This window comes from Schistocerca piceifrons, chromosome 10 (assembly GCF_021461385.2).
Source record: "Schistocerca piceifrons isolate TAMUIC-IGC-003096 chromosome 10, iqSchPice1.1, whole genome shotgun sequence".
Classification (NCBI taxonomy): Eukaryota; Metazoa; Arthropoda; class Insecta; order Orthoptera; family Acrididae; genus Schistocerca; species Schistocerca piceifrons.
Genome location: NC_060147.1, coordinates 128,932,130 through 128,957,802, shown reverse-complemented (window position 1 = coordinate 128,957,802; position 25,673 = coordinate 128,932,130). Strand labels below are relative to the sequence as shown.

The window sequence follows — 25,673 nt, the reverse complement described above, 5'->3', positions numbered from 1 at the left end:
CACATTTGTTTTTATACAAGTTGGTAGGATAATTACGATCAGTCAAGGCCTCACTGTTGACGAAGGCCATTGGCCAAAAGCTTTAACCATGAAAGTCTTTTTGTTCTGCCTACCTGTGACTCAGTATCTCCGCTATATAGTGAGTATCAACTTTCCTTCTCACAATATTAGTAAAAAAATGACAAATCCTTTGATAAAATCAAAGAATGGAAAGTCCAGGGTGGAATAACAACAATATGGAAAGAATAAATTGGTTGCCACATCATACAGAGTTGGTGTTGAGTCACAGACAGGCACAATAAAGAAAACTGCTAAAGTATTTGAGGGGATCTCAAAAGCCCTATCTTTCCAATGTTAAAATAGCATTCATAAATTGTGTGTTTTCTCAGAAAGTATTTGAGCTACGAAGTTGAATTTTTTACAGGTTATTTATTGGAGTATTGGCTACAATTTAACATAGGGATTTTCAAAATTTTGAATTCAGTTGTTAGAGATTAATGTTTTCTATTGTAATGAAAATTCACGGTTTTTGGTGCCATTGTTTGTAAATTCAGCAGTATACAGGTTTTTGGAAAAATGCTCTGTTAAGTTATGCAAAAAGGAATGTGTAACATTTCCTGAAAATTTGAAGCAAATTGGTTTGGTGGACTCTGAAAAAACCTGTAAATTGTATGAAAAAATAAAACTTTTGGGAAGCAAGCAGCAAAGTTCGGATTACCTTTTAGTGCATTCCAAGTCAATAGGACGGATTACCTTCGTTTTCTGCAAACTACTCCTGCAGCTTCTTCTTTGTTCTTCTCCTGTTCACTCTGGGTTGTATTTCTAGGCTATTAACAGCCATGTCAGTAGCCCAAAGATGTTCCTTGTCTAAAGCAAGCATTATTTGTACCATGTTGAAACCTTTGTTCATTCCCATATTTCAAAATACCTTTTATCTTACAGCACTGCCATAACTGAAAGTAGCAACAGCATTGTACACATGGAAATGAAGTGTTTCTATTCCGACAAACACAGTACTGGGGATCCTTGACCATATAACACTATTTACACTTTCATGTGGGTTTTGAGTTTTTTGACGAACACACTTTTTCAACAGACAGGTGCTGCTAAGTATCTGAAAATAGGTTTTATCACATCTGTAACCACATCAGGCAGACTATGTTTATGAGTGTACACTTCACCACTTAGCAGTCCATTGTTGTACTTGTACCAACTGTTTTCTTCTTTGGGACACAAGTAATGATGGGGATTTTCGTCACTTAAAAAAGTGTGAAAAGAAAGAGTCCAAAGAGACTTCTTCATTGCATTGACACTGTGCATGTATTTCACAATAGCCATTCCATAATATTTCTGAATTTTGTCAATTACATTGTCAGTTAATGTTTCCTTCCCATCTAACCCTTTACCATCACTGAGTTTGTTTCTTTGTATGAAGCTTTCAGTTGCCGAAGCTTTGAACCCATTCATTTCTATCTGTGTCCAATACAATGCGCTTCATCACCACCACCACCACCACCATCACCATCACCATAGGGCTTCAGTTCTTGAATATGTTTGAAACGTTTAGAATCAACGTCATCAACGTAATTCACATATTGCACTTTACCACATGCTACAGAACATTGAAATATACCAGCAATACCAGCCACTTTCATTCCTCCACTACTGCCACTATGGTTAGTTGTGCAATTATTTTCATGTCTACCTTTATTTTTTTATGGACACCTACAATACTTAGATATTACTACTACATCGAAAACTTACAAACTGGTGGTGGATACTGCACCATGAAGAGGTGTGTGTTGCTGTTTATGCCAGGTATAGTTGAATGCTGCAGTCAAGTTTCCACCACCACTGTTTTCTATTACTGCTTCTTTCACAGCTTTCTTCATAAATTCTATACAGACATCCGCTTTAGGCCCTATAAATCTAGTGTAGTTCATAAAATTGGTTGAGGGATTTGGAAGATTCATCATGCCATGGAAAACTGCACCTGCAATAGCATCATTACCAATTTTATGCATGGCATAAACAAATCAAATGCTGTGTTCATAGATTGTGCTGACATTGTCTTCAATTGGAGTTACTGCAACACTGTTTCAAAAGGTGGTCATTTACGAGTATTTACCACACTTCAGTTCCATTTCACTGGCAAGTCCTACATGATTTTTTATAGAAAGTTCCAGACCAACTTCACTACACTGAGTACATCCCACACAGTTTGCAAAACTTTTATTGAGAGCTTACATATCAAATATCTCATTCACATCTGATTTATCTGTAAAACATTCATATTTTTCACTAACTGAACCAAGCCTCCTCTGGAAAAATTCTTCCTTTCTCATTTTCATTGCAGTAGGCAGGTGTACCAGCAAGGTTATGTTCACGCACTTGGTTATGATCTTTATTGTTTATGGTAATAACACCCATGTTTGGCTTTCCAACATTTCCACTTTTCTTAAAAGCCTTTGGAGAATTTCTAGTTACTTTACATTTACCAATGATTATCCTTCAATAAAACAGAGACTTCAATGAACATGTGATGACTTTAATTCCCCCCTTGTTTTGCCATCTGCCTCCTTAAATTTGGTTTGTTAATTTTAACTAATTATCATTAACATACATGAATATAATCTGCATTTTCATAAAAGAAAAGGGTTTGCCTTCAGTTTCAAAGAATATAACAACAGATCTAATTTTGTGCTTAGTTTTGTGTGTGTAATTGATTTTCTAATTTATTTTGACTATTACTAGTTAGTATCTTTCATTATAGTAATTTTTTTCCAACCTAAATTCTATTGTTGACATGTAAACAAATATAAATTCTGCAATATGGAGTACCGCAGGGCTCGGTACTGGGCCCTATCCTATTTTTGCTATATATAAATGACCTAACATCAGCCAACCAGTACCATAGCACTATCCAGTTTGCAGATGACACAAACATATTAGTCAGCGGGAAGACTGCAGAGATACTACAGACAAGACTGTCTGAAGCATTAACAAATGTTGTAAACTGGTTCAACCAAAACAAACTAATAATAAATAAAAGCAAAACAGTAGCATTAAATTTTCATAATATCAAGAGAAACATTGAAGAGGATATAAGAATTCAGATGTCAGACACGGATATTGCAAGTGTGCCTAATACAAAATTTCTGGGGGTCTGGCTACAGGATAATCTTAGATGGGAAACTCACATTGACAACATATTAAAGAAGCTAAGTACCATGTGTTATTTAATGAGAGTGCTAGAAAACTGCTGTCATAAGGACTGTCTAATGACAGTTTACTATTCTAATATACATTCTGTCCTAAAATATGGGATCACTTTTTGGGGTAACTCGCCATCCTGCCTAAAACTCTTCAGGATGCAAAAGAGAATAGTGAGAATCATGGCTGGAATAAAAAGGAACAAACCATGTAGACCATTATTTAAAAGGGTGGGGATTCTTCCCCTTCCATGTATTTTCCTATTTGAAAGTGCAATGTTTATAAAGAAATATACAATAACAAATCCTAGTATCCTCCCCAAAAATGAAAATGTCCATCATCATAATACAAGACAGAAAACTGACTTTCATGTACTCCATACAAAAACCAGTTTGTGCCAAAAAGGAACATTACACCATGGAAAAATTATCTACAATAAATTGCCAAGAGAAATTAAAGTAATGACAGATGTAAAAAATTTTAAAGCAGCATTAAAAGAATATCTGTTGACACATTGCTTTTATAGTGTGGAAGAGTTCCTCCAAAATCCTCGAGAGTCTAAGTGATGATTATGCAAATACTGTAACCATTAATATTGGCCTATAAATACATTCAGATGTAATTCTCAAGTTTATAATGGGGTTCAAGTATAAGTTGTATAGCGACTTGCCCAGTATATGAAGTAAAATTCTGTGAATGTAATTCTCTAGTGTACATGTCAGTTCATAGCGTAGAAGAGTTCCTCAAAAATCCTTAGAGCATAAGTGAGGATCATGCAAATACTTTAATCGTTAATATTGGCTTATACATGTATTCAGTTGTAAACTTCAAGTTTCTAATGTGGTTTAATTATAACTCACACATTGACTTGCCCAGTATATGAAGTGCTGTAAAATTTTGTGAACATAATTTTCTAGTTTCTAAAGTGTTTTAATTATAAGATATACTTTGACCTGTCCAATATCTGATGTGCTGTACTGTACATGTAAGATTTACTGGACCAATAAATACAATACAATACAATACAACACTGATTATAAACAATTGAAAGACAAAATGCTAGTAATCTTAAAGTATCTGTTTGGCTATATTCTAAAACATGTTAGCAAAGCCAGCCCTGAATTAATTCCAAAGTAATTAACAGTTTAGTCAAAACTATTGTTTGTGTAACTGTATTGGTTAATTTCATGATTTAAACAAATAATTCGGCCTAAACCTCGTAGCAGAAGAAGCTGTTAAAAAGATGCAATTTTTCGATGTATTCCATTAATTGAGTGAGTAAAATTTTAATTGTGATTTCTGTAAATTTAACTTCTAGCAATGTGAAGTTTCAGTACCAATTATTGTTTTGATATATATAAGGGCCCAATTTTTGGTCACAAGACATTCAGTCCATGGCCGAGTTTCAGATGAGTAACCTGTGCTTGTTAGAACAACAACAATGTTTCAATTTAACTGTGAAATAAGTGTTAAACAATTAGGCTGTGTGAAAACCAATGACAGTGACTGCTCCATACATATCTGATTGTTCTTCAAGAACTGTGGACTTTGTGGTAATGTTTTTACTGCTCGTAGATGTTCAACAGTAAACTATTGTAGTAGTATGTGGAGTTTTGCTGGCAAACTATTAATGAGAGGCTTATCACAAGTTGAACAATAGTGCACTGGCCATATAACTGTGTATTATTGTGAGGTTGTTAATATAAAGTAAAAGACAGTGAAACACAACTGTGCATCTGTTGGCTACATCATTTACAGTAGTCAGAGTTCAAATTACAAACCCCATTTTTCAGCCAGTGTAGCAACGCAATACATCGACACAGAGGTCAACAAACAAAGAAATATAAAAAGTAGGTGGAACTGCCACAAACAGAATTCACTATGAATATTTTCAGGATTACAAGAGAGTAAATAAACGTGAAACACATGAAAATCGAGCAAGTGATACATATCAACTGTCACAGGTTAGCCACAACATTTATTTTGTTATGCTTATTTTGTCTCACATAATTAAAATGTATGTGATAAGCATGTAGATTCATGGGTACAACATTTGACAGCAGTTTAACAGCAGCACAGTGGATCATGCACATGCAGAACATATTTCAAAAATATTTGTAGTCTTATGAAGTGAATAAATTATATATTGATTGAAAAGGGAAAGTGTGTAGATTTTTAAAATTCAAAAAATAAAAACTGAACATTTCATGATTTTGAACAGTTTGGAGCCCCTTAAGCTTTCAGACAAAATCTTTCTTATGAAACAGATAACACACATATGTTTTGAAGGCTTTCCACTATCAATTTGTCCCAGAACATGATGCATTTGTTACAGGAAATGCAGAACCCAGGACTCTGCTTGGTTTTCATTAATTTAAACAAAAATTCTGAAAATGAAAGCTGAGACTATGAGTCTGTACATAGATTTGTGATCTTTTAGTAATTATTATAACTTCATCTTGAGTCAGAATTATAGTTTTGGATTTTTTGATAGTCAGTAGTTTCAGTAATGTGCACTATATGATACCAACATGAGTGCTATACATATGAAGGACAGGTGACTCACTTAATTTTCCTGCATGGCACTAGGGCAACTGGAACTTGAGAAAGCAGTAAAAATCAGGCAGAGGGCAGCAGTTTGAACTTCTGCTTGCACTAAAGCGAAGTGGCTTCATGTGATCTCACTTATCAAGAAAGTATTTGTGGTTGTCTTGTGATACATGCTTGTTTTCAATTTCCTTTCTTGTTTTTGCTGTTTCTTTCCTGTGCTTTTTGGTTTGGCCTTTTTTGTTATTTTGTGTCACTTTTAGCATGAACTTTCTCCAAATTTAAAACCTGCTGGTCATATGAATATTGTTTACTTGCTAGGGCATAATGAGTCTAACAAGGCAACATCACGGACTGGATCTCTTTGATTTTCTTGTAGGATCTGAAGGGCAGTGCCTATATATAAATTTCCTGCAATGGTATGATAAAAAAAGAAACCTCAAGTATCAGCTTTGAAGATTTCAGAGTGTTATTAAATACAAAAAATTTTGAGCTTTATAATAAAGTTGCTCAAGGCTTTGTGTGCAGCATTCTTGAGTTTCTTAATTATGAGATGGCTGGTGTGATTCTTGTGAGCCATAACATTTTTTATTTTTATTTGAATTCTATATTTATCATCAAACTGAAGTGTTAACCAACAAATGCTGAATCATATTTTTTAAATAAAATAAAATCTTTCTTGTTAATTACTAATTGCATGAAAATATGATTGCTTACACTAAATCAAAATGCAGCACAAAATATCAACTGTCTTATTGCTAAGAGAAAAAAAAATGCCTGTACTGGTAATACTGTTCTTAATATTGTGTTTGAATTTATATGTAATCCCTAGAAATTAAAGATATTTCACATTTTTTTACCAAATTTTAATTTACTATGAATACTCACCTTTTTTGTTTGATTAGCAGTGGATAATAAGACATCATTTTTAATAGAAAATTATGGTCCAGTATTTATTGATTAACATTTCAGATTGGTGTTCAAAACTTAATGATGAAAGTAACTTTCGCATAATGTGTCACTGACGAGTAATATATGTTCATGAAACTTATGCCATACGTAGAAAGAACTACTACAGTTTAGTACAGAAGGTAACTGAAAGAAATGTGCAGTTAGATGAATAGAAATGACACTTTTATTCAAAGACAATAATTACACTGACATCACTGCAATTCACGATGGTCTCCTGCCTGTTGCAAAAGTCAGGTCATGGTTGTTAGTAGAATACGTGATCATCATTGATGGCAGTAACTGCTCTTTAATGTGCTTCCATGCTGGACACAAGGTTGGTGAGGAATTCTTGTAGTACAGTATTCCATTCCTCCACGAGCACAGTAGACAACTGATGGACGGTCATTGGTCCATGTTGACATGCTGCAATAGGCTATCTATTTGCCAAATATCCTTTTGTTCCAAGAACTGCTTCACTTGTGCTGCTCAAAGTGGTCACATTTTGTCATTGATAAAAATGCAATCAGAAAAGATGCAGATGGGAAAGAACAGTGTCACAATAACATTGATTGGTGAGTATACTGTGTTTCAAAATTTGGTTTCAGAACAACCATGCAACATTATGCAACAAAACAGGACCACCAAAAGATCATGCTTGGCAATGTTCCTGTGCGCATTACATGTTCTCGCCTCTCACCATATACAACCATAATCACTACTGAGACTGAATCTGCTCTCATCTGAGAAGAGCAGGCAATTTGCTCCTCGTAGGTCCAGATCCTGTGCTCTTGGCAGCATTGCAGCTGGTGCTGCCACTGTGTGGGTGTCAGTGGAATGTAACGTGTTGGGTGTCAGGCGGTGAGACCGACCTCCGTGTAGTTGCCTTGCCACTGAGGAGTGTGAGATTGTGCGCCTTTCAGTCCTGTTAAATGTGGTTGCAATTGCTCCCAATGTTTGACGTAAGTCCCTTGTTACTTGTTGTACAATGTAGAGGTCATCTGCTGCTGTGGTTGATCAGTGTCAACCATCTCCTCTTCTTCAAGCAGAAGTGCCTGTGGTTCAGAATGCTCCCCATGCACGTGAAACAATGCTGTGAGCAATACCAAACTCCCAGGCTACACACTTTGCACTTCATCCTTCTTCCAGTTTCCCAATGATTCTCCCCCATGTGAAGTCGTCCATATTGGGCTATGCTGTAATGAAGACCGCCACCAAATTGCGTTGTAACAGCTCGCTGATTGACAAATACTGTCTTTTCCCCTTCCTCCAACTGCCTTGTATTGTGGGGCCAGACCCATTTGGCAGTATAGTCGTGCTTACCTCATGCCATGTAATGCCCAACTTCCAGTACTTGACTGGGAGATCTCTAATTACATGCTCCCAAACTTTTTCATTTCCATTAAGCAGCTTTGTTACTGACTTTAGCTTGTCTCTAAGTTTTGCAGAGCAGTGTAAAAGTTAAATAAAATTTTTAAAAATTGTGTCTAGATACATAGTCTGCGTGTCACATTATGATGTGTTGCACCCCTTTTCCTGTTCCATTTGTGAGTGATCTATGGGAGAAATGACTTTTGGTAAGCCTATTTATGAGCTCAAATCTCCATGATTTTTTCAGGAGTGACAATTGAACCAGCAATGTCATGATGACAAGACAAGAATGATATGTGCATAACTGTGGATGGCTTTGTAAAGAAGATTAAAATTTTTTGTACTCGACAGTGCTTGGAAATCATTAAAAACTAATTTTGTGAGTGCTTTTGAGAAGTGCATTCTACTGCTTCAGGAACTTGATGTGTGGATAAATTCTGTAAAAGTACTTCTAACTCTAATAATGTTACTCACATAAACAGTGTTCTGTTAGTTCAGTTAAAGACATTGAACATATGTATCCACAGACACAGAAGACACTCTTTCTCCAGTTTAATTTTGTTTTAAAAACCATGTGACGCATTAAAAACACACCTCTTGGCTCTTGTGGCTGCAAGCTGTCTTTAATAGCCAGTAGCGATTGGCATCATCATCATCATCAGTATTATTACTACTACTACTACTACTACTACTACTGCTGCTACTATTATTTTATTTATTTTCTGTGTTTTAGGCTTTAGGGGGATCAATTGCAGTGAACGCTGCCCTGTTAGCACTTTTGGTCAGGACTGTGCACATCGCTGCAACTGCAAGAACGGTGCCACATGCTTACCAGAAAGTGGTCGTTGTATCTGCATGCCAGGCAAGTTTGTTGCTAGAAGGTCTTTCTTTATTTTCAGAACAAAGGTGCTCAGTACGAAATTAGATTGATTTTTATCTGTACTCTTGGTTGTTTCCGAAAACATCACTCCTATAACAATCTTCTAATTTCTGAACCCTTGTGCATGTGAGTACCAGAAGTTAGGAACATCCGTGGTAGCTTACATGAGAATGCTCAGTTATAAAATACATATTTATATGACAAAAAAAAAACATGACACCAAAAGCTGATTAATGTAGAATAATCAAATCTCTGGAATACGTTTGTCTAGGTAACACGTTTAACTGATTAACACTGCAAGACTACAGGTTAATTTAAGTGAGAGATAAGGCGTTGCAAATGTGAAATGTTGGTACACCTAATAACTGGTGCATCCGCTAGAATGTTGAATGCAAACATCCAAACATGTTTGCATTGTCAGAGGTGCCGGATATCAGTTTGTGGGATGGTGTTCCACGGCATTTTGACTCGGTCGGTCAATAAAGGGACGGTCAGTGCTGTTTATGGACGCCACTGGAGTTGTTGTCCAATGATTTCGCATACGTGCTTGATTGGAGACAGATCTGGTGATTGAGCAGGCCAAGGCAACATGTTGACACACTGACGGGCATGCTGTCTCACAACAGTGGTATGTGGACATGTGTTATCTTACAGGAAAACACCCACTGATGTACAGTTTTGTAGTCAGGGTGCATGGGATAACCACGTGAGTGGTCGTGCTGTCATATGAAATTGCACCCCAGACCATTACTACAAGTGTAGGTCCAATGTGTCTACCACGCAGGCAGGTTGTCTGCAGGAAGAAGTCACACTCCAGACCATTACTGCAGGTGTAGGTCCAGTGTGTCTAGCATGAGGACACGTTGGGTGCAGACACTCAGATGACCTCCTCCTAACTGACACACTGTCATCACTGGCACCGAGGCAGTAACAGCTTTGATCAGAAAACACAATAGACTTCCACCAAGGCCTCTTATGAGCTCTCACGTGACAACACTGAAGTCACAGGTGGCTGTGGTCTGGGGTCAGCGGAAAGCGCACTTCAGGGCATCTTGCCTGGGGTTGTCCTTGAAGTAACTGAGTTGTAACAGTTCATTGCATCACTGTGTCGCCAGCTGCTGGTCAGATTGCTGCTGAAGATGCAGTGCGACGTGCCAGATTTGCTGTACACAATGGTCTCCCCTCTCGGTAGTGTTAGTGGCCGTCCAGAGCCTGGTCTACTTGCAACCGTACATTCTTGTGACCACTGCTGCCATCAGACATATACAGTGGCTACATTCCAAGTTTTTCCGCAGTATCATGGAAGGAACATCCAGCTTCTTATAGCCGTTTTGCATGACCTCAGTGAGGTGTTGATAATGGTGTGTTTGTTGCCCTAAAGGCTTTCTTGATCAACATTAACTCACCACGTCTAATGTCAAAGGTGATTAAACCTCATGACCGTTACAGTGAGTCTAATTTGCATCCTCATACTGGTGCTACTGGCACCACCCTTAGGTGACTGGCACAAGATCTGAATAGACATTATCTTTCAGATGTAGAAATGTGCCCACCAACTTCAGCTTAAGTTGCACAACTGCCCCTTGGTGCTGCGATTTTTTTTCTGTTAACGGTCTGTAAGGTGATGATGCACTCCTGTGGTCAGGAAGATCCCCAGATCTCTCTCCGACAGAATGTGTGGGAACAGCTTGGATAGATCAACCTTGTTCCATTGCCACTATTTGGGATATCGAGGACCAGTTACAACACTTGTCAGTCAGCTTGTCTCAGGAGAGGATCCAACTACTTTGTGACACTGTGCCCAACTGAATCAGTACCTGCATCCAAGCCAGAGGTGGAGTGCATCATCTACTGATAAGTGGATCATGCTGACAGGTTCTTCATGAATTTGACACTCTTTTGTAATCGCTGGTATGCACTGAAGGGCCAAAGAAACTGGTACACCTGCCTAACATTGTGTAAGGCCCATGTGAGCATGCAGAAGTGCCGCAACACGACACGGCGTGGACTCGACTAATATCTGAAATAGTGGGGCAGGGAACTGACACCTTGAATCCTGCAGAGCTGTCCATAAATCTGTAAGAGTAGGAGGGAGTGGAGATGTCTTCTGAACAGGACGTTGCAAGGCATCCCAGATATAAATGATGACTGACTGACAACCTCAGCTGCCGACAGGTGTTGTTGATATACCTCGATGTGGACAGCTGAAAATGTGTGCCCCGACCATTCTTTCGACAAGAAGTTACTGTCTTCGTATATATAGTTAAAGGCTACCCAGCCATTGACCTTCGTCTGTGCAAATGTGCACAGGTTGCCCAAACTCTTACGGGAATCGCCATAGCATGCGCGAGTAATGAGTGGGTGGACAAATGTCTTATAACGTACAATACATATGCAGAATTGTGGACAGTTGGGAATGTGAGTCTCACGGGAAGTGTGCAAGGGATAAATCCCTGCAGTCGCGCTATTCATCTGTGTCCTCGGTGGCTCAGATGGATAGAGCATCTGCCATGTAAGCAGGAGATCCCGGGTTCGAGTCCCGGTTGGGGCACACATTTTCAGCTGTCCACATCGAGGTATATCAACAACACCTGTCGGCAGCTGAGGTTGTCAGTCAGTCATCATTTATTCCATGGAAAAGCTGCACGGTCATCAACAGAAACTGTTCTTTCGAGAAGAAGCTACTGTCTTTGTATACATCCCAGATATGCTTAACAGTGTTGGTGTCTGGGGAGTTTGGTGCCTAGCAGAAGTGTTTAAACTCAGAAGAGTGTTCCGTGGAGCCACTCTGTAGCAGTTCTGGATGTGTGGGGTGTCACATTGTCCTGCTGAAATTGCCCAGTCCATTGGCTTGCACAGTGAATATGGATGGATGCAGGTGATCAGACAGGATGCCTACATACACGTCACCTGTCAGAGTCTTATCTAGACATATCAGAGATCCCATATTGTTCCAACTGTACATGCCCCACACCATTGCAGAGCCCCCACTCTGCTAACATGCAGGGTCCATGAATTCATGAGGCATATCATACATGTCCAGCCATTCGATACAATTTGGTATGAGACTCGTCTGGCCAGGCAACATGTTTCCAGTCATCAACAGTCAAATACCAGTGTTGACGGGCCCAAGTGAGGCATAAAACTTTGTGTCATGCAGTCATCAAGAGTACACGAGTGGGCCTTTGGTTCCGAAAACCCATATCAATGGTATTTTGTTGAATGGTTCACATGCTGACACTTGCTGATGGTCCAGCTTTGAAATCTGCAGCAGTTTGTGGAAGGGTTGCACTTCTGCCACGTTGAATGATTCTCTTCAGTCATCACTGGTCCTGTTCTCATGGGATCTTTTTCCAGCCACAGCGATATCAGAGATTTGATGTTTTACCAGATTACAAAATTGTTAAGGCTTTCGTGTCCACTTTTTTATACCTTCACCCCTCCCCAAGGAAATAACTAATATTTCTGAAGGCCAGGGTAGTCTAATGTCTCTTTATTCATTGGTAAGCCAAAACATTATGACAATTGAAATTTAACCCTGAAATTCAACTTTAAAGTAATGGGTATAGATGTACAACCTACAGTGACTTATGATAATTTGTGCCAGGTCGGGACATGAACCTGGATTTTCTGACCATTGCAGGTAGTTGCCTTACCACTTAGTCTACGAGCGCACACTGCCCAGACTGACCAAAACCTCCATATGTCACACACCTATCTATTTCATCTTATAGATTGTTAATTCAATCTCCCTTACTCACACATCTTGTGATTCCTGTGCAGGTTTTCGAATTAAGATGAGAAGTCATTTTCGAAAATGACAACAATAATCGGACTTCTCATTGACTCAGTTCTAAAACCTGCACGTGAATCTCAAGATGTGTGAATGTGGGTAATTGAATTAATAATTTACAAGAAGAAATAGAGAGGCGTGTGACATGCAGAAGTTTGGGTTGGTCTGGGGTGTGTGCTTGGATGTAACACAAGAAGGAAAGTATATAAGTAGAGAAGAGGGGAATGGTGAATAATTTTAGTGACAGTACAGGCCTCTAATGGTGAAACAGTTGATATAAAGGACTTGGACAAAAGGCAGATTGTTATGGCACGGTAGGTAGGACTGAGCACCCAGGAGACGACAAAGCTGGTCAGCTGTTTGCATGCTGCTGTCATGGGTATCTGTAGAAAGTGGTTGGAAGATGCTGAAGTCATGAGTGAGTGACAAGCCATTAAACACAGGGCTGCGCAGCAGTCAACACCTCTGTGTTCCTGTGTTGACCCAGTGATATTGTCAGTTGTGATGGCAGTGGGCAGAGTCATTGAGATCCGGAGTGTATTCACCATGGGACAAATGGAAAATCCAGGAAAAATGTGGGAATTTTTTTCATCTTGGAACAATCCAGGGAAAACTTGGCAATTTTTTAGAATTGTGGGAATTTTTAATTGTTTGTTTTCAGTTAGATTTTTATAATTTTGACTAGTAAGAACTGAGACTCTAACAAAGAATTTTACATTAGCCTGCTACTACAGAATAATACTATAGGAAAAAAACATAAATGAGACACTAAACCCAATATAAAACTTTAGTTGCAGAGAAAATGCATATTTACAACAAAACATGGTACACAAAAAGCAGTTGACAACAGCATAATGTGTTACAGGCTTTAGGATGATGACAAAGCGATACTTCATAACAGCAAACTGCTTTTGATGAGCATAATGTCACAACTGTTTACACTGGTATCAGGCCACAGGAAGATATTGTTGCTGGTGTTTTGAGAAACATTACTTTCAAAGTAAATTTTCTTTGATGCAAGATGAATTATGTTATATGTGAGAATATGCAATGTATTTTGTAAGTCATGGAGGTTTTGAGTCTCGTTTGGAACTTAACACTTTGGGTACCAGACAGGTAGAAAAATGTTGGACCCAGAAGGTCAGTCATTTATGGCGTTATTTAAAAATTTAATGGCATTTTTCTGTTTGGTATATCTTAAAGGGTGAAACAAACTAATGAAACCAAACTTCAAGGTCAGTTTTTCATATTAATTTTAGTTCTTTCAAAGATACAAATTATGCAGTAACAATGGAAAAAAGTATAATTATCCTAAAGCAAGTGCAAGGTGAGCTCTTGAGCAGTTGCACATGTAATTGAATTTTATATGGAAAAGTCAAAGTGTTCTAGTGTGCAGACATATATTGCAATCAGAAAAATTCCAGTTTGCTTCTTTTCTGCTTGTTTTGGAAGTGAATTGTCCACCTGCTCCAAACAGCTCTAATATTCACTGCTGCTTCTTTCAAAGTAATTCTATAAGCAGACAACAGAAGGCAGCACCTTTATATTAATTTAAAACATTAACTTTTCCTATTTATGTGTTCAAGGTGCTTAAAAATGGTGTTGCTACTGGCTGGCTACATCATATCACCTATGCTCTGAATATCTGCTGTCATTGACTGGCAAAATAACATGACATGAGCTATGATCAGCTAACAATTGTGCATCACACAGCCCAATCTTGTTTTCAATGCTTCAGAAACTACCATGATGTGTCTGGTGGAGTTTGTATTTATTCTTCTTAATATGAAAATATATAGTTTACAAACTGCTGCACATCAGATCTTTACAAATAATGTTACTTTTTGCCTGTTTTCACTTCCTAAATTGTCAGGAAATTTTATGCCCATGTATGAAACCTTTACCATTCAAAGGGCTGATGAGTTTTATAGTTCTGATGTAAAGTACATTGTCACTTAATACAGAAAAAATCTATTTTCACCTAGGAAAAAGTGCATTTTTAATTGAAAAATCCAGCAAAAAGCTGGGATTTTTTTTCTTGCCCACATATACACCCTGGGATTGGACTATGGATTGGTGAAAATGTGATATCTGACTAATCATGTTTCTCGTTACACCACATCGATGGTTGTGCCTGCGTACACATCATCCAGGTGAATGGCTGCTTTAAACATGTACCATGCCACAGAAGCAGTGGAAATATAATAGCCATGGGGAAGGAGGGGGGACAGGGGGGTGGGGGGGGGGGGAGGGGGGGGGTGTCAGGGAAGCAGTCACATGGGCTTTCATGGGACTTGGGTTTATACTTACTTTACTTTTTTGTGTCAAAAAATTTTTTTTAGGTTTTTCAACTCAGTATTGGGCCACATCAAGTACCCCTTTCTTGTAAAGCTGTAGGTCATCAAGGATACATCTCATGGGGCACCTGGAACATTGTAGCTGATGAGCCATGACCTGGACTTCACCACAGTCAGTTTTGTTGTCTGCTTCATTTTTAAGGCTCCAGTCAATTAGATTTGTGTTGAATAGCAATACACATTTGCTCTGATGTGATTCAATATTCTCCAAATATTTAAGTTTGAAACATCGGCACTGGTTATCTGTTGTGAGGTGGAGTAGTTCTTATTTAGCTTAGTAACAGGGAATCCATTGTGGGATTTGATCTGCAAGGTCTACATGAAGAATCGTGCAGGGGGTGGCGCTCATTGAAAGTCTGTTGAAATTTTTCTGTATGATCGTGTGCTATTCTTCAGAATTAAGAATCTGAGAATCCAGCCACTTTAAAAAGCTTTCCAAGTGGTGTGGGTTTCATGTATTCTGTTGTTAGATTGCTTGTGTGTAGGTTTGGACTGACTTTTTCAGCATGTGTCCAGCTGGACCATACGAGACATGCACATTCTGTTGTGGAAAAGGAAAGTGCTTGGGTAGCTGTTCTTAATGCAGTTCACCTGGCTCCCTATTTAGAATTTTTGTTAGTTTTCTCAAGATGTTGTGGTTATAATAAGAGGCAACTTGAAAGCTGTGCACCATGTGAGCAATTCCAGAATGAGCTTTTAACTCTGCTGTGGAGTGTGTGTGCCAACTTGACATTTCCTGCCGCATCAAAACTGTGTGCCAGACTGAGTCTCAAACTTGTGATGTCTGCCTTTCATGGGCAAGTGCTCTATTGACTGTGAGCATTATTGCAGGTCAGCTGTATCCCTTCAAATTTGAAGTGTGCCTGACAGCAATGTCAGTTCCTAGCTGGGTAACTGTCTGTGTCACGAGGTCAGATTCATGATACAGTGGTTTATGGAGTACAATAATGAACTCGTATTGATGTCACGAGCAGGAATTTGCCCGATGTGAACCCGATTGAACACATCTGGGATGGTCTCGGACACGAGCACCGTGCTGATAGGTGACTGGTGAAAAATTTACTGTAAATGTTAGGCCTTTGGCCTGTGAATAGGCAGCTGGTGATACCATATACCTCTAGATACCTACCAAGGACTTGTAGAATCCATGCCACACAGAACTGCTACAATATTGCATTCCAAAGGTGAACCAACACAATATTAACACTGCTGCAGTTGGCTGTTTTGAGCAGTGAATGCTAAAAATGTCAAATGTTTTTATACTGTCATTCACTGTTCTATTTAAACTGCCATATATCGTGCTGGATTCAATTTAAAAAAATGGAAAAATTACTACTTATCCACAGAAATGTGCAGTTTATTATGTAATACCCAGACTGTCATACTCCTTCACTTTAAACTGTTTATAAGTGGCGATTTAAAAATAATTAATTTTAAAAATAATATAAATTTGATTTATTTCCATATAGTTAACTCTGCATTTGATTTAAAAGCCGCTCACTAGTGTCCATAAAATCTATACAGAATTCTGAATAAAAAGTCGTAAGAAAAATTAAATTCGTAGTATAATTTACAGTCTGCCTGATATATGGAGTTCTGCGTAACCATGTAATTGCCTTAGACGGTTTTGTGCCCATATTTAGTAAGTACGGTATAAGACATCTTATCTATTGTGACATTCTTCTATTTTTAAATTGGGCTGGAAAAGTAGCAGTATGCTGAGATATAAATTACCTAGCTGAGCAATTTGTTTTGGGTGACAGTTAGTTGAAATGACACTGCTGTGAAAAATAGACTGAAATATTCGATTGCGGTAGATTCCACTGGTGACATGTGCTGTGGTCCAGGCATCCTGTGAACTGTGTGTTGGCTGTAGTACCACCTGCAGTGTTTCAGATGCAATCATTTCAGTATACCATATATTTTCTGTTCCGTCTTCAATTTCAATCAGTATACCAGTAAGAACATTACTTTCACTAAAGTACTCCCTATCACTAGTATTTTTCAATAACTCACAATTTTCATTGTTGAACACATTTTATAAAAAAAAAAAAACTGCAAAAGTGACTGAAATCAAGAACTACAAACATTAACTTAAAGAAAAATAGCACGGAAACAATATTAAATGACAGTACTGCACAAAAACAATGGTGTGATGTCAACAAATGAACAGTGCAGTAACAGAGTTACCTATTGTCAATATATCACTGCACTGATACCCAGAAATTGGATTAACTATTCGTGTACACATAAATTGAAATGTCGAATATCAGTACCAAGTGTCCTAGCTGCACCTAGAGATGAATTTTGGTAATGCAATTTCTATAACTTGTGTAGCTTTACTGGTACTACACTGTGAGCTTTTAAATTATTCATATGAACTCTCCTTTAATCCAGGGTGGGATGGCATGCAGTGTGACCGCCCCTGCAGCCAGGAGAAATATGGTAAGAACTGCTCTCAGAAGTGCCACTGCCAGAATGGTGCTGCCTGCGACCCACAGAAAGGTGAGTCGTTGATGAATTTTTAAATGTGGTGAGGTAAGACATTCACTATTTAGTTGATGGATGGTCATATTTATGTAGCATATTTCAGTTTGACCCAAAAGGTTTGAGGCTCCTTGTAGAAACAGAACTCATGTGTGAAAAAAAGGTTAATTCTCCCTCAAGTAATTTCTCTTTAAAACCATTATATTTATCTGTTTCAAAAATATGAGACATGTCCAGAAATTAAGTGCAATCAAGTGTTTAAAAATTGGTAATCCACACTATTTGAATGTAGTTCTCAAAGCACTGTGTAAGCTGTGGGATAAGCAATGAAAATCTTAAGGCCCCAAATTAGGTTTGTGAATGGGAAGGTTGATGATGTCCAGTCACATGAAGCCAAGAATTACATTGTGATGTTGGGTGTGTGGCGAGGTACATTACCGTACAAAAAGCACACTGCTTTTGTTAACATTCCCCTTCTTTTCCTCTGTGTCATCTGTAGTTTTTTAGGGTTTCAGAGTACCCCATAACATTAATTAATGTTCACTGTCACAAAAATGTATTGACAAGAATCCCTTTATGGCAGAGACTATGATTTTTTGGATCAAAGCTACAGTTTTGAGTTTTTTTCACTGGTGGTGGGGATTGATGCAACCACTGCATTGATTGTCTTTTTGTCTCAGGTATGTAGTGGACCACCCAGATTTTGTGGCCAGTCAAAGAATTATTATACCTTCCAGTTTGAAGTGTTCAAGAAATTCCTATGGAGAAGAGATTCTGTTGACTTTGTGCTGATCTACGAACTGGCTTAGTACCCACTTCACATGCAAGTTTTGAAAACCAAGTGTTCTGGTAATGATTTCATGCAGAAGAAATTGAGAGATTCCTGGAAACATTGAGGATTACCATGAATCATTTCCTCAAACCTTTCCATTTTATGTCATAATTGAGGAATGCCCACTCCCTTATTCATCATGAACATTCTTCTGCCAGCTTCAAACTCGCACCGCCACCACTTATACACATTAGTGTAATTCATCACATCACCCCCATAAACAGATTTGATTTCTTATTAGATCTGGAATGCTGCATTTCACTTTGCAATGAGGCACAGATTGTACTCCTCACTTTGCAGTTTTTTGGGATTTGAAATAGACATACACACTTCAGCGTTGCACTGCAACAAGACTGTTGAAAAATCATGACTGTGCACAGCTGCATTACTGTTTTTTGTAATAAGAACTGAGTAATCAACTTACTCTTTCCATAAAAATTTTTAATAAAATGTCAACAGCAAACTTAAAAAAAAATTTATTTTGTATCCCTGAAGTTTATGCTGTATACTAACAATCTTTATTGTGGTGGAACTCAGTGAATGTCAGCTGGGCAAAGTTAGCTGATTACTGTGTTTATATATATCAGAACCACCAGGAAATCTGGGAAAAACATGGGAATTATTTTATCTGGGTAAAATCTGGAACTTTTTTAGAATTTCAGGAACTTTTCATTGTTTTAATTTTCAGTTAAACTTTTTAAATTTGTACTGGTAATAGCTCATACTCTAAGAAATAATTTTACTTCAGCTAGCTACTGCAGAATAATAATGGAGCAATAAAATATAAGTGAGAGAACAATACCAAAATAAACCTTTGGTTGCAATGAAAATGGATCTTTCACTATAACAAACCACAGTACACACAGAAGTATCTCCCAACAACAAAATGTTTCAAAGGCTTTAGGACGAAGTCAAACAAATTACTTTCAGTGAGCATGGCATCACAGCTATGTACATTTCTAACAGACCATGGGAAAATATTGTGAATGGTAGCTTACTTTTAAAGTAAATTTCCTTTTACATAATTTGAATTATGTTACGTGTGATGAATTTCTTAAATTGTGGAGCTTTGGAGCCTCATTAAGAACTTAAAATTTGAGGACCAGTCACTCAGCCAAACTTCAGGCCTTGAAGAGCAGACATTTACACTAGTATTAAATTTTACTGGCACATTTCTGTTCGCTATATCTTAAAGGGTAAAACACAATGAAAGAGACCAAGCCTCAAGGTTAGTTTTTTATAATTATTTTAGTTCTTTCACAGATTACAAATTATGGAATAACAGTGGAAAAAGGTATGATTATCCTTTAGAAAAAGTGTGAGGTAAGTTCTTGAGCCATTTCTCATGTAATTGGCTTTTCTATGGAAAAGTCAAAGCACTCGACAGAACATTATTCGGCCAGGTAACTCAGGAAATGTTCAGTTCACAGCAGTGAAATTTATAACAGTGCTTGTCAGGAATATTGAGCTGCTGCAATTTAAGCTGTTGCCTTGGGATCCTGCATAACCACACCCTTGGGAAAAAACAGGCAAACATCTATGATGCTCACTATTATATATGAAAGCTTAGCTTTTCTTGTAGCCATACTATATGTATTTTAATTTAAACCATTAACTTTTCCTATTCGTATACTTCACAGTCATGTTGTTATTGGCTGGCTACATTACATGTCCTATTCTTTGAAAATTTGCTGTCATTGGGTGGCAAGATCACATGACATGAGCTAGGATTAGCTGACAAAAGTCAATGGCTCAGTCTCAGTTTCAGTGCTTCAGATGTTACTGTGGTACATTTGTTGAAATTTGTATATATACTTTTGTAACAAAAAAAAAATGCAAATTACATGCTGCCATATTCAGATATCTTTCCAAAACACATTGTTTTTTGCTGGGTTCCATTTTATGAAGTGCTGAGAACTTCTACCTTATGTATAAAACCTGTATAAGTTAAAGGATTGATAAGTTTTATATTTACGAGGAAATGCTTATTCTCACTTACCACAAAAATTGCTTTCATCTGGTTTTTAGTGTATTTTCACCCAGAGTATAGTGTATTTTTAACTGGGCAATCTGAGGAATTCTTTATTTCTCTTCTGTGTGTATATATCCTGTAATTACCACATTATGAAATAGTGTTGATTTCAAAATAAAAAAACTGCTTATGTGGGAAAATGACTTTCCGTAAGAAATTCACATCAGCTGTGGACCTCTACTTAAGCTCACAGTTACATTGCCTGTATATAAAAAAGGCAAAAGGAACCTCCTAAATAACTACAGACCCATTTCAATAGTGCCAATCATATCCAAGTTAGTACAAAATTGTATCTAAAAACAAAGATGATGTGACTTACCAAACGAAAGCGCTGGCACGTCGATAGACACACAAACATACATACAAAATACTAGCTTTCGCAACCAACGGTTGCTTCGTCTTTCCTGACGAAGCAACCGTTGGTTGCGAAAGCTAGTATTTTGTGTGCATGTTTGTGTGTCTATCGACGTGCCAGTGCTTTCGTTTGGTAAGTCAAATCATCTTTGTTTTTAGATATATTTTTTCCCATGTTGAATGTTTCCCTCTATTAATTAGTACAAAATTGTGTGCATAAGCAGATATACAGGTATTTTGAAAGCAACAAAATTTTAAATGAACAACAGTTTGGCTTCAGGTCACACCTATCAACTGTAAAGTAGTAGAAGCTTTGGTGAGCAATATTTATGAAGGGTATGAAAAAAGGGTATCAATGTCTGGAACACTTATTGACCTAAGTAAAGCATTTGAATCAGTGTCACATGACATGCACATCAAAAAGTTAAAATACTATGGGATTGGAGATGATACACTCTGTCTATTCAAATCTTATCTAAGCAATAGGTTACAACTTGTATATGCAAATAAGCAGAGGTCAGAAATACTCCCTATAGAAAGAGGAACACCCCAAGGCTCTGTTCTTGGACCTTTTCTGTTCATTGTCTATGTTAATGACTTCTCGAATTACATACCGTGTAAGAACATACTATATGCTGACAATATGACATTAATAAGTACAGGAGGGAACTTACAGAGTGTACTGGACAAAAGTAGAGAAATGTTACAAATGGCTAATTACTGGTGTCAGGCTAACCAGCTGTGCATAAATCAAACAAAAACAGAAGAAATAATATGTAATCTCAAAGTAACTAAAAATGAAAACAAAAAGTGAAATTACTTGGACTAATCATAGACCAAAATCTCTCATGGGAAGGACACAGCAATTATCTATGTAGTAAACTAGCACAAGTACTTTTCTTATTGTATAAATTAAGAAACAGTGTGAGCAAGCAATTGCTACTCCACTCATACTATGCTTTTTTTCATTCCCAACTGCAATATGGAATATTGCTTTGGGGTAACTCCCCACGGGCTGAATATATTTTCAGATGGAAGAAGAAAACAATCAGGTGCATGGAAGGGTTAGCACCCAGAGAGTCCTGCAGAAATTATTTTAAATCTCTTGTCATAATGACAGTGCCAAGCATGTGCATATATAACTGTTGAATATATGCCAGAGAAAATCTGAAAAAATTGAACATGAGATGTGATGTGCATGCACACAGTACAAGAAACAGTCACCTGCTGGACTTGCCTTCCACAAGACTTGCTGTAGTCCATAATAACTATAAGTACTTAAGCATAAAATTTTTCAATAAGTTACCATGCTCAGCTCGTACAGTACCACTAAATAAATATAACAGTACATTGCAAACCTGGCTAAAAAACAACGAATTCTATACAACTGAAGAATTCTTAGAAACTAATCAGCAAAATATATGTTTTACTTAAGTTATGAAGAAAATGTTTTGATATTATATAAGCTAGTTATTTACTGTGATTCTTTTCTTATGTGTGTATTTAATTATTGTATAAAATATTGTTTTACATAATGCTGAAGAAAAGGTCTTTAGTTCCTTTTCTCCCCTTTCTGTAACTATTTGAATATCGTACTGAAACTAAAACCCTCTGTAAACTTTGACGAAGCCAGTTGTATGAAAAATACTGAAAGGCTAATAAAAAAATTCTATTCTATTCTATTCTACATGCAAAATATTATTGATAGGAAAAGTGCACCTGTGACTGCAGGCATAAGAGTGGCAAATCTGAAATGTCCGGTGTCTAGGTACGTGCACGTGCCGCCCCGGCTACGTGGGGGAGTTGTGCGAGCAACCCTGTGACTCGGGCTGGTTTGGCCTCGGTTGTACACAGCTGTGCCAGTGCCACAGCAACAACAGCATTAGCTGTGACCCAGAGACCGGCCGCTGCATCTGCAAGCCTGAGTGGAAGGGTGAGTTCAAATCTTTGCGTGTGTGCCCAGTGGCACAGTTCTATAGTATGACTTGCAGCTTTACCTCCATGTTGATATACACAGGTAATTGGGCTACATGTGGCTCTGTCTAAAAGGATGGTTTGATGAAGCTGTAGGATCAAGTCGGATGTGTCTGCTGCCGACAATTTATCACATACGTGTCTGAATATCACAGATTACCTCGGGTAGGACTGCCTTGTTCCACATCTTGACCTAAAAGTGTCCTGAATCACTACCTTGAGTGCACTCCTCAAAAAACGCCTGTCTTCACTCAACTCCAGTAGTATTCCACCACAACCTACTTCTCGTTGGTTGAAGGACATCCCACAAAATTTACATTGTCCTTGTATTATTTGTATTCTACAGACATGATCTGACTCAGTTTGACCACTTTCTGTGTTAAACTAATAAATTATAACAATATTTAATAAAAAGAATGTTATAAACTTTTGCTCATTATCAGACCATGTACAATAACTATAAATAATTATTTTGTCATAAATAAATAAGCCAGCGCTCTTGTTCATGTGTGTTCATGTTAAATGAGAGTAAAACATTATTAAATATTACTTAATACTTACTTTGGCCTGTTCTTCTAGCGCTCTTTTCAGTGGCACCTAATACATGCACTTGACCACTTTTAAACTACAATTGTTTTTAATGTCAACTGTAATCAGTATTTAAGTAAAATTTCTGGGAAAAATAGTAAAATATTCATTAAATATTGAGACAAGTATTTCTGTTTCCTTTTGGAGAATACAATTTTCTGACAGGCATTAGCATTATGGAAAAGATATGAAATGTAATAAATCAAGAAATAGAATAGATTAACAGGTGATAGCGTAGCACTTCAGCTATCATCCAAGACGTTGTTTGTTGAAAACACACAAAGCATTTAAGTGTTTCCAATTTCAAGATTTGTTGTGATGATATCCAGTCACTATAAATTTTAACTACTGTAGTATTGTTTCAATGGATGCACCTCAGTTTTCTAAAATTGCAGATGTATTCAGATTTTATTACTGAAACTTCAAGAGTTGCAAGTAACCATATTTCAGACTGCCTTAAACATTGCCATTACAGGTACATCTTCTGCATCCCTGTCATGTGAGCAACAGTCATCCAAATTCTCCCTGTTCTGGGGTTACCTATATCCAGCAATGTGCTGAATGCCTTTGTACCACGTGGAGCAGCCGAATAGCCTCTTTGTCATACTGACACATACTCAGCCAAGAAGCAAATTCATCTCCCTTCAGTACTGACTCTAGATGGCCAAATAGTTCACTTAAACATGTGTAACACTACAGGCTGCATCTTGTGAGCTCATTTTATGTTTCCATGCCTCAATCAATTCCTTACAGGATCAATTTGTTGTTCACCTGTCTGCCTGAGCCGGTCGGAGTGGTTCTAGGCGCTTCAGTCTGGATCCATGCGACTGCTACGGTCGCAGGTTCGAATCCTGCCTCGGGCATGGATGTTTGTGATGTCATTAGGTTAGTTAGGTTTAAGTAGTTCTAAGTTCTAGGGGACTGATGACCTCAGATGTTAAGTCCCGTAGTGCTCAGAGCCATTTGAACTATTTTGACTGCCTGACTGTTAAGACCCTTTTTTTCTCAGTAATGGTTGGAGGTATAAAGTCATTTATGTCAAATACCAATGTCTATGGTCCCTTTGTGGGGTAAAAATTTAAGCTTCTAAGTCAGTGCAATCAATGATAACTACCATCTGTAAAGACACCTGTTTTCAGGAACAGGTAGAAGTACTAACTTAAATTTTGTGCAAATGGTAAATTCTACATCCCTTGGCAGTATAAATAACTGAAGCTTCTGTGTGAGTACTATCAAAAGACTGGACAGTTCCATTAGTCACTAAGTAGCGATGTAGGTGGTAATGTAAGATTGTTTTTGTAAATCTCTGTTCAGGCTCTTTGAGGCTTTTTGAATTTCTTTTTCCTAGTTTTGATAAAGTCAACTAAATATAGGCTTCTTCTTCTTCCTTTTTTTCATCCCAATATTAATTGTATAGCACGAATTTATTTTCATTTTGTGTCACGTATGATGGACATTCAATAAGTAATGCAACCCATTTTTTTCCTCAGCCAGCTTCAGTTGAAAAATGTGACATTTGTTGTGAGATATTGTGGAATAACCCTGCTTCAGCTCCTATAGTTTCGTGCAGTTTGGATAGGTGGCAGCATTACGCGTAGCATTAAAAGTGGTGTCTGCAATGGATGTGCATTCCAAGTAGGGAGTTTTGGCAGGGAATCAAAGCATTGCAGATAGTCATAGGTGCTTGCAGAATGTCTATGAAGACCTGCCTGTGAACAAAAGCACGGTGAGTTGTCGGATCAGGTATCTGTCATCATTGCAACAAGATTGTGCAGACCTGTCCCACCTCTCACGTGCTGGATGGCTGCGTGGAGCTGTGACTTCTGCAACACACACACCCATCTGAGGTGACGAGCCGATCACACTCGAACATGTCGCTGCTCGACAGGACATATGTGTTGGTAGTGCTGATGCACTTGTCCACCAGTTTGGATACTCGAGGCTGTGTGCCTTCTGGGTTCCTCACCACCTAACAGATAACAATAAAGACCAATGAAGGGCTGTCTGTGCGGAATCGCTTGCATGTTACAAAATTGGTCTTGACAATTTTTGTCAAACATTGTCACAGGCAAAGAAACATGGGTTCATCACCTCGAGCTGGAAAGAAAAAGTTCAGAGCCACATCCTCAGCTAGTAAACTCAGGGCGACGACCTTCTGTGACTCTGAAGGGGTTATTCTGTTTGACGTACTCCGTCACGGTGCAACAATTGACTGTGAAGCGTATTGTGCTACCCTCAAGAAATTGAAGAAATGGGTTCAGTACGTTCGACGCTAAAAAATGGAAATGAACTTTTCC

General features: G+C 37.9%; 1 protein-coding gene and 1 non-coding gene across 2 annotated transcripts in view; both read left to right on the top strand.

Moving 5' to 3' along the window:
* The window catches only part of LOC124718759 (protein draper-like), a 174,507-nt gene that overhangs the window by 64,842 nt on the left and 83,992 nt on the right, over window positions 1-25,673 (top strand). Inside the window, exons 9-11 of the mRNA XM_047244373.1 lie at window positions 8,813-8,941; window positions 17,507-17,614; window positions 22,583-22,747. Of these exons, the coding sequence (XP_047100329.1) occupies window positions 8,813-8,941; window positions 17,507-17,614; window positions 22,583-22,747 (402 nt within the window). The remainder of the gene's footprint in view (window positions 1-8,812; window positions 8,942-17,506; window positions 17,615-22,582; window positions 22,748-25,673) is intronic.
* Trnat-ugu lies at window positions 11,437-11,510 on the top strand. Its single transcript has one exon. It is a non-coding gene; the product is annotated as a tRNA-Thr (tRNA).